This window comes from Penicillium cataractarum (genome assembly GCF_028827025.1).
Source record: "Penicillium cataractarum strain IBT 29864 chromosome Unknown utg000009l, whole genome shotgun sequence".
NCBI classification, from domain to species: Eukaryota; Fungi; Ascomycota; class Eurotiomycetes; order Eurotiales; family Aspergillaceae; genus Penicillium; species Penicillium cataractarum.
In genome coordinates this window covers 3,179,403-3,194,640 of record NW_026622745.1, presented here as the reverse complement: position 1 = coordinate 3,194,640, position 15,238 = coordinate 3,179,403, and the positions used below count along the sequence as shown (strand labels likewise).

The 15,238-nt window shown below is 50.7% G+C and overlaps 7 protein-coding genes across 7 annotated transcripts; 4 read left to right on the top strand and 3 right to left on the bottom strand.

The window, feature by feature from the left end:
- Nucleotides 1–372: 372 nt before the first annotated feature.
- Nucleotides 373–853, top strand: N7496_011756 (Dabb family protein; the record flags this gene model as incomplete). Its single annotated transcript, XM_056704669.1, has 3 exons — nt 373–391; nt 447–675; nt 736–853. 3 exons carry the CDS (start codon nt 373–375, stop codon nt 851–853), a joined length of 366 nt encoding a protein of 121 aa, XP_056550629.1.
- Nucleotides 854–1,171: 318 nt separating this feature from the next.
- Nucleotides 1,172–2,119, bottom strand: N7496_011755 (TMEM53 family protein; the record flags this gene model as incomplete). Its single annotated transcript, XM_056704668.1, has 1 exon — nt 1,172–2,119. The coding sequence occupies one exon, from the start codon at nt 2,117–2,119 to the stop codon at nt 1,172–1,174; it is 948 nt and encodes a 315-aa protein (XP_056550628.1).
- A 1,404-nt stretch (nt 2,120–3,523) lies between these two features.
- On the top strand, nt 3,524–5,452 carry pbs2 (mitogen-activated protein kinase kinase PBS2; the record flags this gene model as incomplete). Its single annotated transcript, XM_056704667.1, has 2 exons — nt 3,524–4,984; nt 5,054–5,452. The coding sequence occupies 2 exons, from the start codon at nt 3,524–3,526 to the stop codon at nt 5,450–5,452; spliced, it is 1,860 nt and encodes a 619-aa protein (XP_056550627.1).
- Nucleotides 5,453–6,288: 836 nt separating this feature from the next.
- Nucleotides 6,289–8,049, bottom strand: N7496_011753 (cytochrome P450; the record flags this gene model as incomplete). Its single annotated transcript, XM_056704666.1, has 4 exons — nt 6,289–6,481; nt 6,563–6,726; nt 6,792–6,902; nt 6,961–8,049. The coding sequence occupies 4 exons, from the start codon at nt 8,047–8,049 to the stop codon at nt 6,289–6,291; spliced, it is 1,557 nt and encodes a 518-aa protein (XP_056550626.1).
- Nucleotides 8,050–9,445: 1,396 nt separating this feature from the next.
- Nucleotides 9,446–11,057, top strand: N7496_011752 (class I SAM-dependent methyltransferase; the record flags this gene model as incomplete). The annotated part of the gene is made up of 10 exons (XM_056704665.1): nt 9,446–9,472; nt 9,539–9,588; nt 9,678–9,734; nt 9,804–9,833; nt 9,891–9,932; nt 9,996–10,109; nt 10,165–10,190; nt 10,246–10,432; nt 10,490–10,918; nt 10,988–11,057. The coding sequence occupies 10 exons, from the start codon at nt 9,446–9,448 to the stop codon at nt 11,055–11,057; spliced, it is 1,032 nt and encodes a 343-aa protein (XP_056550625.1).
- Nucleotides 11,058–11,687: 630 nt separating this feature from the next.
- N7496_011751 (sulfotransferase family protein) lies at nt 11,688–12,467 on the top strand (the record flags this gene model as incomplete). Its single annotated transcript, XM_056704664.1, has 1 exon — nt 11,688–12,467. One exon carries the CDS (start codon nt 11,688–11,690, stop codon nt 12,465–12,467), a length of 780 nt encoding a protein of 259 aa, XP_056550624.1.
- Nucleotides 12,468–12,936: 469 nt separating this feature from the next.
- glr1 (glutathione-disulfide reductase GLR1) lies at nt 12,937–14,729 on the bottom strand (the record flags this gene model as incomplete). Its single annotated transcript, XM_056704663.1, has 3 exons — nt 12,937–13,370; nt 13,425–14,257; nt 14,338–14,729. The coding sequence occupies 3 exons, from the start codon at nt 14,727–14,729 to the stop codon at nt 12,937–12,939; spliced, it is 1,659 nt and encodes a 552-aa protein (XP_056550623.1).
- Nucleotides 14,730–15,238: the final 509 nt, after the last annotated feature.

Here is a 15,238-nt window from a genome sequence, read left to right as displayed (position 1 = left end):
TGAGTAGCTAATGGTGTGCACTATGGTTGTAGATCAGATACACTTCATGTGCATGGTGAAGAGTATGACCTTATTTCGGCACATTAGTCTCGCCAGATATACAGGCGCTGATTTCCCTCCTTGTACATCACAACATTCATCGGTCTATAGTCATAGGCCACCCTACGCGTGGGTCCGCGACTTGGCGGCCACCATCAATCAATGTATGGAACGGCAACGCTCCGCAAGACGCGGATGCCTTCCGCCTCCCCCCCGGTATAAGATTAAAAAGGCGACACAATCTGCTATTTATTGCCTACATTGTCACTGCAAACCTGCTATCACCTGCATGAATACTGAAAACCCTCCCCTGCCATATAATAAATTATCAAAATGACAATCGTCCACATCGGTACGTTGCACCTCGAAAATCTATCCCCATGTTACTCATACTCCTCCATATACAGTCCTCTTCAAATTCCAGCCAGAAACCTCACCCACCATCCGCGAGAAATTTATCACCGAACTAAAGACCTTAAAAAACCTACATTGCGTTCAAAGCCAACGCCTCGTCGTCGGCGGACCCTCGATCACAGATCCTGCCTCGAAGAGTAAAGGGTTCCAGTATGCACTGGTGAGCTATCATGAAAATCGCGCTGCATTAGATGCGTATCAAGCCAGTAGTGAGCATGAGAGGTATGTGTTGTTGACAAACTTATCGAGTGGAAATGATATGTGAGGCTGAGATTGAAATAGGGTGACGCATACTTATTTTATCCCTTATCGAGAGGATCTTGTACGGTTTGATTTCGAGGTTGAGGAGGGGGATGAGCATTTGTTGGGATTTGGAGGGGTTTCTGGATCTGAAATATGAGATTTGAAACACATAGAATATGCTTAATGTGGTATATAGACTCAAACTAGGCCTTGGTCGCAGATATCTTTAATACTAATGGTATTGACCTCTGCCTCGCTGGCACGTAGAATAGCAGGTGGTGTTTTTGTATAATTCTTATATGCTGGTATCATTTGGAGCTATGTACATCTATCGGGTCATCTTCGGCTCATACTGCTATACAGTTAAGTACGGCGCCATATATGCCCGCTCGACGCGCAAACACACACGTCCACTACCGTGATTCTAGTTTGACATACGGAGTCTTATATAGCAGATCGGACGAATTCTCGGTTCTCAGAGCTTGCTGGGGATAATCGCCCGCTTACCCGTGGAAGTTCCTTGGGAGCCATTGGGACTTACATCCCAAACATCCTCGCCGGCCCAGAAATTCTTCACAGCATCCCAGTACCGATTAGGATCTTCCATGACCAACCCGCAATGAGGACCTTGTTCAAAACAAACTTGACCAACAGAGTACCCTCGATTCTGTGCATCTTCAAGATGCGATTGCACATCTTCCCATCCTATCACGATGTCCTCTTTGGAATAGATATATAACCTCCTTGGCGTCGATCCAAAAGTAGAAGGGGCATTTAGAATGTCGCGAAGGTCCTTTACGGCGCGCACTAGGCCGGCCTGCTGGAATCCATTGACCACGGCGAGTGCTGGGTACATAACTGTTTTACCCAAGAATTGTGCAACGGGAGTCTGTGGCACGGATACCCGAGTAGCCGCGTACATCCGTTCGAAGGTATCGTCGCCAGGGCAGCAGTCCAGGATAATAGTGCGAAGATTAGAGAAGAATAATGCGCCACGGTCGGGTTCTGCCTTCATGGATAGCGCGAGTTGACTGGCAATGTTGCCGCCTCCGTGGGAGAATAGATGGAGTAGAATGCCGCGCTGGCGACTACTAGACTCAACCGTGTTTTGGCCGATCTCACGACCCACGATTCGGTTAATCGCATTGCGAGCAGGCTTCAGATTGGCACGTATCCATGTGAGTGGCCGGAAAGCTGTATCGGGCACATTTGTTGTTATCAGGAGGAGGGATGATGTTGGGAAGATTTCCTGGTATTGAGCCAGATACTTGTTGATTCGCCGAGGCGTGGCGCCCCCGACCCAGGTACACAGGATCACCAGGGACGGCGAGGCAGGATCTGGCAATGACCGAGCAGGAGATTCGTGAAGATGGATACTCTCCCCTATCGTATGGAAACACTCCAATAGCGAGTCCGACGCCATACCGACCACCTGGAGACCTGGCAGGGGAGGGGGAAAGAGATGCTCCACAATGTGTTTGTACAATCACGGACTGGGGACACTCTGGACACTTTCAGCCCCCGCGCGGGGGCGACGTTCATGTGAGCCTGAGCCTGAGCCCCCTCAGCCCAGGAGTAGTCGGAGTACATAATTGCACATTCACTTCCCTCAAGGTACCGGAACCCACGGGCTGATTCGTGATGGTCCGATTCGATCAGGGCATTCTGAGCCTCCAACGGGAGTCCCCGATTAGAGTGGAGTAGCCCGAGTTCAACCAGTCTCGCAACAACGGGGATCTCGGCCATTTCGGCCGCAAGTGTAGTGGGATGTGGATATTGAGAACGCCCGAGGGTCAGGGACGATGAATATTGTGTATCGCGTTCCACCAAAAAATCACCTCTGAGCTAAATCACAAAGGTGGCGTTAGTCCAATTAACCCCCATGTTCAGGCAAAAAGGCCCAACCAATCCATCAGAAGGAAGTAATTAGGCCCTGCTGGATAGACCAGCCAGATCGACGAGTATGTAACTGAGATAACGATTATGACAGCTTCTGCCCCTGTCAGAGAGAGTATAAGATATAGCTCGGCATGTTCCGGAGGGAGGTTATTCGAGCGTCATCAAACGTAGCAAGCCACGATTCGACTAGAAACCTGCACGAAACACGGCTGAAAAGGCGAAAAACGAGGCAGCAACGATCTTGTTACTCAACTCGCCGTACCAAAAAACCTGCTTTACCGCCGGATGAGCCTTCTGATTGGCTGGTCTGTCCGCCCGGTCGAGGATGTGAATCTCGTCGAAAAGACCACATGCTTGGGCCTAGAGACGTTGATGAGGTCGTGCGATGACGCAGGAGGAGACAAGGATATGATGAAGTCTGGAGAATTGTTAGCAAGCTTGCCGGTTTTGAGTCCTGTAGGGCCAGGGATGGTCAACAAAAAAGTACAGTATACATAGTATTCGTACAATGAGAGAGGAGGAAGCTTCGATGGTTCCCCCCCCCACCTTATCTCTCTCTTCGACTCTTTTCTTTTGAACGGGCTGAAAGGTGGCTTGACCTGGCTGGGACACAAAGTTGGACCGGTGACTTCAGTCCGTTTTTCCATTTTCCCAACCTTGGCATTTTGAGAATTTTGGCATTTGGTCATTTGGGCGCTGCTACTTTTTTGGGGGATTGGTTCTGCCCCTCTCTGCCGCAACATCTACTCTCCTCCATCTTCAGACTCTCTTTCTCTTCTACACCGTTCTTCTTTACCCCGCCACCCTGGAATAGCGCCGCCGACCGGTGCAAACCGAGCCCAAAACGGCCTCCTCGCACCAATTGCACCGGCTCTTGTCGTCGGTTCGACCCTCCCGACCCCCTTAGGCTGCTCTTTGCGATATAAGCATGGACGCCGACCGCGATCCGCTCGCGGAGAGCCCGCTGAGCGGCTCCGGTTCCCCCAGCCTCGAGCCCACCTCCCCCGTCGCTGCGAATCACCATGCCTCGACTCCTTCCCTCCTTCCCTCCCGCAATCCAGCTGCCGGACTTACAGCGTCGTCCACGCACTTGGGCCAGATCAAGGCGGCGCGGGGCGGCGCGGGGACCCCGCCACGCCCGCAAGCGTCCATGAGTGCCCAAGGCGCTGGAGGATTGAATCAGGACATCATGGCCAAGATGAAGGCCTTCTCCCTCTCTCGTCAGGGTGTTCCACTCGCACATGCTGCTTCTACAGGCACGATACCAACCTCGCATGAAGCTGGTGCTGGCGGGGCGCTCGCCGGCCGGCTGCCGCCCGCCGCTCGGCCTAACACCAAGAATTGGGCCTCGTCCCCCGCGATCACGGGGTCGGTGTCTAGTCCCGCATCTCCTCGCCCGGTTGGATTAGCAGCGAAGCGCATGAAACCTGGTCTTAAGCTGTCCGACGTCACGGGTCCGCCAACGCCCCTGCCGAACGGATCGGAGCAGAAGAAGGAGGGAGAGCAAAATGGCGAATCTGCGTTCAGCAAGTATTCCGAGTTCATCGACACAAAAGCCGGGACATTGAATTTCAAGAACAAGGCAATTTTGCATGGCGGTGGCGTTGAGTTTTCTTCGGGACACAGTTTCAAGATCTCGTTGGACGAGGTTGATCGGTTAGACGAGCTGGGTAAGGGCAACTATGGTACCGTCTACAAAGTACGACACAGTCGTCCACACCTACGAAAACCAGGCTTGGGCCTGAGTGGGATTGTCAGTCGCCCAGTTGAACAGGACGAGACCAGTTCAGCGATTGGACCCAACGATAATCTCTCTGGCGTGATCATGGCCATGAAAGAAATCCGGCTGGAGCTGGACGAGGCCAAATTTGCACAGATCATCATGGAGCTTGATATTCTGCACCGCTGTGTTTCGCCCTTCATCATCGATTTCTACGGCGCATTCTTCCAAGAAGGTGCAGTCTATATGTGTGTGGAGTATATGGATGGTGGCTCCATTGACAAGATCTACGAGGGTGGCGTACCTGAGAACATTTTGCGCAAGGTCACACTCTCCACTGTCATGGGATTGAAGGCGCTCAAGGACGAGCACAACATCATTCACCGCGACGTCAAGCCGACCAACATCTTGGTCAACAGCAAGGGCCAGGTCAAGATTTGTGATTTCGGTGTCAGTGGCAACTTGGTCGCTAGTATTGCCAAGACCAACATCGGGTGCCAGAGTTACATGGCTCCCGAACGAATTGCGGGGGTGGCATGCAGCAGTCGGGCGCCCCGAGTGCTGGGACATATAGCGTGCAAAGCGACATTTGGAGTTTGGGTTTGTCAATCATCGAATGCGCGATGGGACGGTACCCGTACCCACCAGAGACTTTCACCAATATTTTCAGTCAGCTTCACGTAAGCACTCCTTCGATGGATGGTTTTGATGACTTCGTGCTGACATTTTCTTTACCAGGCAATCGTCCACGGCGAACCCCCCACTCTTCCCGACGAGGGATTCTCCGAAGAAGCGCATGCATTCGTCCGCGCTTGTCTCGATAAGAACCCCAAGAACCGCCCAACCTACAATATGCTCCTCCGCCACCCCTGGTTAACACCTCTGATGCGCCCACCAACCGAGGCTGACGCCGAATCTGCCTCCCAACCTTCCGAAGCATCCGCACCTCCTGAAACCCCCTCCTTCTTGACAGAAGACAAAGAAGTTGCGGAATGGGTACAGAAGCAACTCGAGCGCCGTAAAGACGGCCACTTACACGACGCCAAGAAGCCAGCCCTGCATGCCGTGGCTCTCGATAAGGTCGCCACGAGCCCCATTCACGACGAAGAGACGCCTATCCCACCGCAGGCAGACTGAACAATTTATCCCTTCCATCTCGATTTGAGATTGCGTGATCTTCCTCATCTTTTCAAGTCGCCCAATTCTTTCTATTCATCTCACCACTCAGTCCAGGCTCCGATGATCCCACGGCGCAGGCGCCGTCTTCAATGATATAACCATGGCTGTCTGTTGATGCATGTAGCAACTCAATCTGTTGTGAGCTCAACTGCACTTTTAGCCTGTCGATTCATAAATTCTCATCTATTCCTCGAGCTACAGACCATGCATTGTACTGTTGGCTATCTATTCATATCCACCATTTCCATTGTATTTGAGCGTATTCCTACCTGGGGCTGTTTTCATGTCGAATGATCGATCTAAGGGAATTCTGGGATTGTCATTTCTGTTGGCTGAGGTTTTTTGCAGCATGAGATCGATTACTTTGTGTCGAGCACGATGATGTGCTTGTGGAAAGTGTTTGTTTTAGCGCAGGATCATATGATGTCATACTACATTTGAACACTTTGTGTCTTTTCTCATCTGATATGTATACCTATTGGTCAATATTAAAGCTCATATAGTCATTACAGATTGCTAAATACAGAATATATCACTGGCCACGGCCAATCTTCTTGACTATTCGACCATGCCTCACTATTTGCCGGTCATGTACGATACCCGTTAACCGCGTCTATGCAGGCAATCGCACCGAAGCGTCCTAAGGGGTATCAAAGTCACACGTTTTCGCTAAGTGTTCGATAAAGTCCAAGTAATTGTCAATCCGGAACTCATAACATCAAGAAACGGCACCAGGCTCGCCCCCCAAGAAAAGGGGATTATCAATTAAATAAATTATCGCTCTCAGAACAACGTCAAGTACTCGTCAACCCCGGCCGTCCATTCCACCCCGTAATCATCGCACGCACACCTTCACTTCCTTTCCTGGGGTGACCATTGAACATATCACGCACAACGCGGACATCTTCGAAGGTAGTTTCGTACAGCTCCATCTCGAATTCGCGGACGATGGTGGCGAGGACGAGGAGGATTTCTGCTTTGGCAAGGCTGTTCGAGAAGTAATTAGTACACTGATCATGTATCTCTGGTAAGGAGATAAGAAAGGAGAAGGATGGGATTATCACGTACGGAATACCAATGCACTGTCGAGATCCTTTGCTAAAGGCAACCAGGTACTTCTCCAGACGGTGTCTTTCCGTTAGATCCATCCATCGCTCTGGGTCGAACTCTTCTGGGTTGGGGAAGATTTCGGGGTTGTTGTGGAGGAGTAAGCTTGTCATACCGACCGGTACCTGGGATTACAATTAGTATATACATTCGATGGTCATGAGTTAGGTAAGGGAGAGATGGAAATTACCCCAGCAGGAATGACCCAGTCTTTATACATCATCGGTTGATCGGGGGAGCTACGTTGGAGGCGGGTTGCAACGCCGAAGGAGACTCGAAGACCTTCCAGCATCACCGAGGACTAGGATTGTATGGTCAGCCATATGAAGTCTTTGGAGAAAGAGCCAAGAAAGTCTCACCAGATAAGGCATTGCCTCGTATTCTGCCAAAGAAGCCGTTCCATCAGGATCCAAGCGGTTTAGCTCGTCGCGCAGTTTTTGAAGCATCTTGGGGTTATTCAAGAGGTGGAAAGTAACCGTGGTCAGATTCTTGGCCGTCGTCTCTCCACCAGCCGCAATAACCGTGAAAACCTCCTGACTCAACCGATCCGCCGACTTCTCTTCGGGTGGAAGATTGCTTTGCAACAGAGCATGGAACAAGGTACCCTTGGGAACGGTGGCCTTTTTACCAGAAACCCCATCCGCATTCTGACTATCGATCACCAGATTGGCCAAACGTATACTTTCAGCCTTTTGATCGATCACAGGGCCGATATCCGGATTAATGCTCAAGACAAGCCACCGAGGAAGGATATCAAAGAGACCCATAAACCACTGGAATTGTTTGAATTGCACTCCCGCGCGCACAATAGCCTGAATCGTCTTTGACCACTGGGGGCTGAAATCGGGATCGTCGAGATAATGGAATGAATTGCCCATGGTATATTCCACGACGACATCCGTAGTAAACGCATTGAATGCATGGTACATATGGAGTGGGGCACGTCTATCAATCCACGCGCGCATTCCATCGCATAATTTGTCCACCATGCCCCGCAGCATAGGCTCAAGCTGTCGAATACGCTGCTGCGAGAAGAACGGGTTCATGGGTTGACGGCGTATACGATGGCGGCGATAGTCGACGGTACCGAAGGCCGAGGCCGGTGCTCCGAACATGCCGGTTAAATGGAGGGATTTGTTCCGGGGTGCTTCGCGGGAGTACAGCACGTCGTAGTATTCGGGATCATTGATGTGTAGTTCGTAGGGACTGATGCGCACGATGGGTCCGTATTTGCGATGCATTTCGGCGATTTGGAAGGTGTATTCGCCTTCTAGGAAGGAGTCGTAGTAGAATTCGTACCACATGGTTAGGGCTGCTAGTTTGGGCCCTGGGAAGTGGGCTATTGGGGAGAGCCATAGTCGTTGTATAGCGAGGTATACTACGTAGATAGCACCTGCGATCCCGAGGGACAGCACGAGCTGTGTGACTGATAGATGCGACGACGCCATCGTTTGGCAGGAGATGCCTCAAACGGGCCAAAAGGGAAAAAGAAAATGACTTCAAAGTGCTGGTGCAGTGAACAGGGGGGGGTCGGGCTTGGGAAATAGGACAGTAGTCCTTCTTATTTGGTCGTCAGCTACGCGATCCATGCGCTAGTAGTATTCTCCACTGTCAAGTTTTCTTGAGAGTCTAATGGTGTAGTGTCGACCATTCGTTTTAATCTATTGACAGTATTGATTGGCACAGACAAGTGTAGTTTAGCTTGGAGCGACTGAAGCGAAGTGTATTAATAACAATGGCATTCATCAACGTTGGCCGCATGCGAAGTGCAGGAAAAAGGACCCGAGCTATTGGGTCGGGTGTTACTATTGGGTACGGACAATGGGAAAAGAAAGAATAAAAATCAATAATGGATAATCAGCATCATTATGCCGAGTTGCAGAGGTGTTTTGATCGTCTGTCCCACTTTCGTCACGTCAGAACCTTTCACCTTTCAAGTGGAACGAGGCTGGACGAGCTTCACGCCAGGCTGCGTTAGGGCCGGCCCAGAGGTCTTCCCGTCATCCCCGACCCGGTTTGCGTGATGCTGATTGGCGTTGATCAATGAAGGAGGAGGGGGAGAGCAACGAGGCTAACTAGAGTTGTACAGATGTGTTAAGTTAGTCTGATACCACTATCTCAAGGATCCAATAAAGACTCGGAAAGATTACCTGACAGGACCATCTTTAGTAAGACGGCATTTTGATAGCCATTTCCATTCCATTTCATATATTTCATAAATTACCCCATTCATCAATACAGATCAATTACAGTAACTAAGTTATCTATTACTTCAAGTTACAGTCATAAGTTCAACCCACTCGTTCCTCTCTCCTGACATCCTCTTTCCTCTGCTGCAGGTGTCTGCCCATCTTTGTCTAACCATCAACCCCCCTCTTGTTACCTCCCCCGGCCCCATCCAATCTTAATATCAACCTTGTTTATTTCTCCATTCGCCATTCTCAGTCAGGTGCATTGGTTCGTCGCTTCGGTTGTGACACGCCACTTGGATTCCTCCCTTGTCCGTCCTTTAGTGGACCCCCCCCCCCCCCAAAAGGCGACACGAGCCCAGCCCACCCATTCGACGCAAAGTACACGGCCAAGTACATAAAGGGTTCGTGCCTCCGATCCTGCTTTGAGTTTACGCCCTAGCGTTTGGGCCGTGTCTCTGTCCAGAGTACTTTTGTTATTCCCCAAAGGCCCGTGAATTAATTTTGCCCGTCTCAACTTTCCAGGCCCATTAAAGCAAAGTCTGCCGTGTAGACGTTTGAGGTCAATCTCCAACACTCGAAAACAGATCCTGAAGCTCTCTTGGGCTCGGTGTCTTTCCCACCCTATCCCCCACCCCCCTTCTCCTCCTGCTCGATGGCGGAACCAGAGGCTATTGCGGTGGTAGGTTTTTCTTATTGGCTTTGTCAAATTAATTTGCTTAATCCTGATACTAATAAATTCCCTCAGGATCCGGACACGTACGCCGTTGATTCGTACTGGCCCGACGACTGGCAATCGTAAGTGGCCCAAGTAGCGATGGAGCAGATTCTATGCCCAGCCGAAAGTTTGCAATATTGAAACATGAAATCTCACCCGTTCTCTCTAGGGAAACTACTTCTATCGGATCGTCGATTTATCGAGGATTGATCGAGAATGGAAGACGGTAAGATACTAATAGATACAAGGTCCAAGCCTAGATCACTGACTAAGCATGGCTGATTCCTGGTTTTAGCTATCAAGCACTTCGAAACAAGGAGTACATGTAAGTCAGCAAGTCTAAAAGAGTATTTCGGAATGTTGTCTCATTGTATTTGGGCAGTATCCCGGCCGATGACGCGCAATTCGAAGCATATGAAGCTGGGTAAGTACTGAATGTTATATCCGCGGGAATAACGAAACACATCAACTCACTATTCTGTCTTAGACATCTCTGTGCTCTCATTCTAGAGTCACGTCATGATAATCCATTCTTCCGATCTCCCGTTTCAGCACCGGAGAATATCCTGGATATTGGTACCGGCAAAGGAACCTGGGCGATGTAAGTTTTGCCTCGACGCCGACGTGAAATGCAGTCGTGCTGACCCTTTTTTTAGCGATGTTGCCGATATGTTTCCAAATGGTAAAACTCTCCAAGGCAAACACATGAATCTCACTTTCATTCTAATGCATATTAGCCACCGTCCGTGGAGTCGACCTATTCCCTCCACCAGTCTCTTGGGTGCCTCCAAATTGCATTCTTGAAGTCGACGACGTCCAGCAGGAATGGACGTGGCACGAACCGTTTGACCTTATCCACATGCGTATCATGATCGGATCCTTCGACGAATCAGAATGGGAACGTTTATATAAGCAATGTTACGAGTAAGCCGCCCGGAGATACCACCGAGAATGATACAATATCTAACGAGTAGACAACAGCAACTTGAAACCGGGAGGCTGGATCGAACAATTGGAGGTTAGCCCCTGTGTTCAAACTGATGATGGAAGTCTGCCGCCGGATAATATCTTGAATGACTGGGGACCAAACGTCCTGGCATGCGGTGAACGAGCCGGTCGAGCCATCAACACCTTCGAAACGATGACCAACAAGATCCGAAATGCTGGATTCGTCAACGTCCATGAGAGACACTACAAATGGCCCATTGGACCGTGGCCTCGAGACAAGGAACTCAAGGAGGCTGGCATGGTTAATCATCAGCACTGGAGTTCTGGTCTAGAGGGCTGGGGTATGTGGCTGCTTACCCGATTTGGGGCTCCCCATCCCTGGAGCCAGGAGGAGGTTCAGGTGTATGTTGCCCAATTGAGGAATGAGTTGATGAATCCGCGTTTCCATATTTGGCACAGAGGGTAAGTAGTCGTGATTGATATCTTGGTTCTTGTTTTTGAACTGCTTTTGGCTAATTTTGGGACTTGCAGACGGCGTGTATGGGCTCAGAAGCCACTGGATGGTAGTCCAACCCCGACGAATAAGTGGCCATCGGGTTGACATTGACAGTCACTTTGGACTGTTTTTATTTTTATTTTTTCCCTTTTTCATGTATCTCAGCACGAAGCCTTTATGAATGACGTATTGCATCGGATTACCCTATTCTATTTCAAATTTCAAATATTTACCCTGTGCGGATCGTGTTGAAATGAGCACTTTTTTTGACCAATGTTCAAGGTATATCGGAGATGATTGTCATTGAAAATCAAAATACATACGAACATCGAGATAATGAATATGGATATTGCCCACAAGGCCAAACATGCCAACCCAAAATTAGGTATCGACTAAGAAAGTCTATCTCCGATTTCCCTGACTCCATCCTTAACTCTTTTAACTTCCCTTCCTTCCCGACATGACCTCACCTCACCGCTTTCCCACTCCCCAGACCCCTGATCCCATCAACACCATCAAAACATCGTGAAACATACGAGTGATTCGCTAAAAAAGAACCCGATACTCACCTTGTCTTCATTCCAAAAGGGGGACACCCAACTACCCCCCATTGGACGGTGGTCATCCCACCCCTAGAACGCGCAGCCTCGCACCAACAAACTTAGCTGCATTGCGTCGACCGCCACAAGCGCCTTGGAACCACCCGCCAAGGTTATCATCCCGCCAACAATAAACATGGGTCAAACGGCATCCACTCCACGCCCAGGCACAACCTTCCAAGTCATCGGCGCAGGACTGCCCCGAACGGGGACTGCATCATTCAGCAATGCACTAGAAATTCTCTGTGACGGACCCGTCTTCCACTGCGGAACGCAAGCTACATTAGGACCCACGATCCAAATCAAGCAATGGATGGAGATTCTACGGCGCTGGCATGCTGGAAGCGAATCGGATCGGAGAATCATGTTCGGCGTTATGAAGCAACAGTTGAACGGGTATGCGGCCGTGACTGATTCCCCCGGAGCTCAATTCGTCCCCGAGTTGATGGAATTGTACCCCGATGCCAAAGTGATATGTACCATTCGGGATCCCGTCGCTTGGGAACGGAGTATGGAGCAAGTTCGGAACGCGACTGTCCCTTGGTGGCTGCATTTAGTTCTGTTGCCTTTGCCCGGGTTGATGTATTTCATTCCTTATTTGCGTCTTCTCGCGGCTCAGTGGGAGAAGTTGTATGGGGAGGCTATCCCCACGCGGCACACTTATGAGCGACATATTGCTTGGTTGAAGGAGGTTGTTCCGGAGGATCGGTTGGTTTTTTTCGAGGTTAAGGATGGATGGGGGCCGTTGTGTGAGGCGCTGGGAAGGGAGGTTCCGAAGGATCAGCCGTTCCCGCATATTAATGATTCTGATGCTATTGATGAAATTTCTAGAATGCATGTTCGAAGGGGTCTTGCTCGTTGGGCTGTTATTCTTGCTGTCGGTACTGCTGCTGTTGCGTGGGTTGTGCGCCGGTAGAGAGGATCAGGTCATGCTGCGAAGCTATGAACTATGGAGAAGCGGATTATTGAATACTTGTACATAGCATATTATCTATTTTAACTACAGGACTGCATATATTAATTTACGAGGAGATACTTCATCCCAAGTCTCCACGCTGATCTAGAAACGGGATTGACAGTCATAAGAGAATATAGCTGGGAATCGAGATATTCGTCTAAATCTTAGGATATTATGCACCTAGAACGCATGTGGGTATATATCTTTTGGATTCATGATGCGGAGAATGAAGGGTTTCAACTCGGGATGAAACAAGGCAATCCAGAGAAAAGAAAAGAAAGAGAACCCTCCTAGGAAGACCTCTCCTCATATCTGCAATCGTCATGGCTGTAATGTCTTCAAGCTTCTTCCAACTCTGAATGTAATCAAAATGGACAAAAAAGTTAATTATCGCACTTGCGAGATTGCCTCTATTCTATCTCTAAATTTACCGCAGAGTAACCAGCTCCTCGGCGCTAGTCGGGTGAATGGCCACACAGCTATCAAAGTCCTGCTTGGTAGCGCCCATCTTCACGGCGACACCGAAGCCCTGGAGCATCTCACCAACACCAAGGCCAAGGATGTGCAGACCAACCACCTTCTCGTGGGGGCCGGCGCAGATAATCTTCATCTCGGTAGGGTTCTTGGCCTTCTCCTCGGCCGGCATAACGCTGTAGTACATGGCAGTGAACTTGGTGTGGTAGATCTTGATCTTGTCGTCGCCGTACCGCTGGCGGGCTTCGGGCTCGGTGAGACCGATGGTGCCAACCTCGGGGTGGGAGAAGACGACGGTTGGGATGTTCTCGTAGGAGAGCTTGGAGGTCTTCAGCTCGGGAGGGCCGAAGAGGCGGTTGCCAAGTTGGCGACCGGCAGCAATAGCAACTGAAAGTATGGGTTAGCTTGTGGACGGTTCATGGGTAGAGGGATGTTACATACCTGGGGTCAGCTCGGCCTGACCAGTCACGTCACCGATGGCATAGACACCAGTGACCGAGGTGTTCTGGTACTCGTCCACAATGATGTGGCCGCTGGGGTTCAGCTTAACTCCAGGGATGTCCAGGTGCAGGTCCTCGACCTCGGGAGCGCGACCAACGGCCCAGAGAAGCTCGTTGACCTCCAACTCGGTACCATCATTGTTGATCAGCTTGATCAGCTTGTCCTTACCCTTGCCATCGCGGATGAGCTTGATCTCCTTGAAGCCTTGGTGCTTGCGGTGGAGCTTAACACCAGCAGCCTCGTACCGATCGGTCATGGTCTTCTGGATCATAGGGTCGAACTTGCGCAGGAAGTGCTCACCACGGATGAACATGTGAGTCTCGACATTGGTAGCGTTCATGACGCCAGCCAGCTCAACGGCAATGTAACCAGCACCCACGACGGCAATCTTTGGGGGCAATTCCTCAATCTCGAAGAAGCCGTCACTGGTGATACCGTGCTCGGCACCGGGCACGGTGGGGAGGTTCGGCCGACCACCGGTCGCAATCAGGATGTGAGGTGCGGTGTAGCGGGCAGTGGTGCCGTCGTTCAGGCCGACCTCAATGACATTGGGCTCGACAAAGCGGGCGCGGCCGTGAACGAGGTCAATACCTTCCCGGTTCCAGTTGCGCTCGTAGATGCCATTGAGGTTTTGGATCGAGGCGTCACGGGTGTCCTTGAAGAGCTTATAGTCGATCGTCGTGCCCTCGGGGACATTGTAGCCATAGTGCTTAGCGGTCTCCAGGGTCTCGTTAACAGTCGCAAAGTTCCAGGTCATCTTCTTGGGGACACAGCTAAACAGCTCTGTTAGCGGTTGAATCAAAGGCCCCCTGTTTAACGAGAAGAGCATAGCAGAATTTCAACTACTACATACCCAACGTTCACGCAAGTACCGCCAGACCGGCCACTCTCGACAATCAAGGTCTTCGCCTTGTACCATCCCGCGGCGCGACGGGCGCTTCCGCTACCACCGCTACCACCACCCAGGACAATATAGTCATACTGTTGAACCTCGACAGGAGCCATTGTGGAGGATTCCTTGCTTTCCGAAGCAGGAGATGACGACGAGAAGTGCCGAGAGATCGAAGACAGCCGGGAGCCGGAGGTAGTCAAGGTCGTCGCAGAGGAGCGGTTGATGGTCGCCAGAGTTTGGGTCACGGTCGGCCGCGGACCAGTATGAATGGATTTGGTGACGGGGGACCGGGTCAGGACAGTACTGCGAAAGCTGATCCTGGATGAGGGAATGCGAAGGGAACGGGAGAGCATGGATAGGAGGGGGAGGGGGGGAAAGGCCGGCAAGAATGGCGGGGTATGTACTGGGAAAAGGCCAGGAAAAAAGAGCTGACAAAAAGGCTGCAGTGACGATTACGATATCGGCGATTGATACGCGCGCCGGGGAACTTCGAATCTGAGTGAGTCTGGCCTGAGGACCTCCGGCCGAGACCACGTGATGACAAATCGCGTTCGATCACGGCATTTGATCGATGATTGAGGAAAGTCTTAGTCAGGGATTTGTTCATGATTTTATGATGTTTACAGTACTTGCAATCCGAGGGGTTTCATAGGGCGGGCTGTAAGCCTAATGCAGCAACGTCGCTTTATACCATTAGGTCTGACAGGTTGCATACGCAGCCTGGTCGGGATGTACCAAATATAGAGATGACCTGGGAACTATACCTAAGATCACGTTTAACAAGACACTTCAAGTTAGTCTCTAAAAGTATAGGCCTCGGTCTACCCAGCTGCTATGGATGCGTGGTGATGTGAACGAGGCT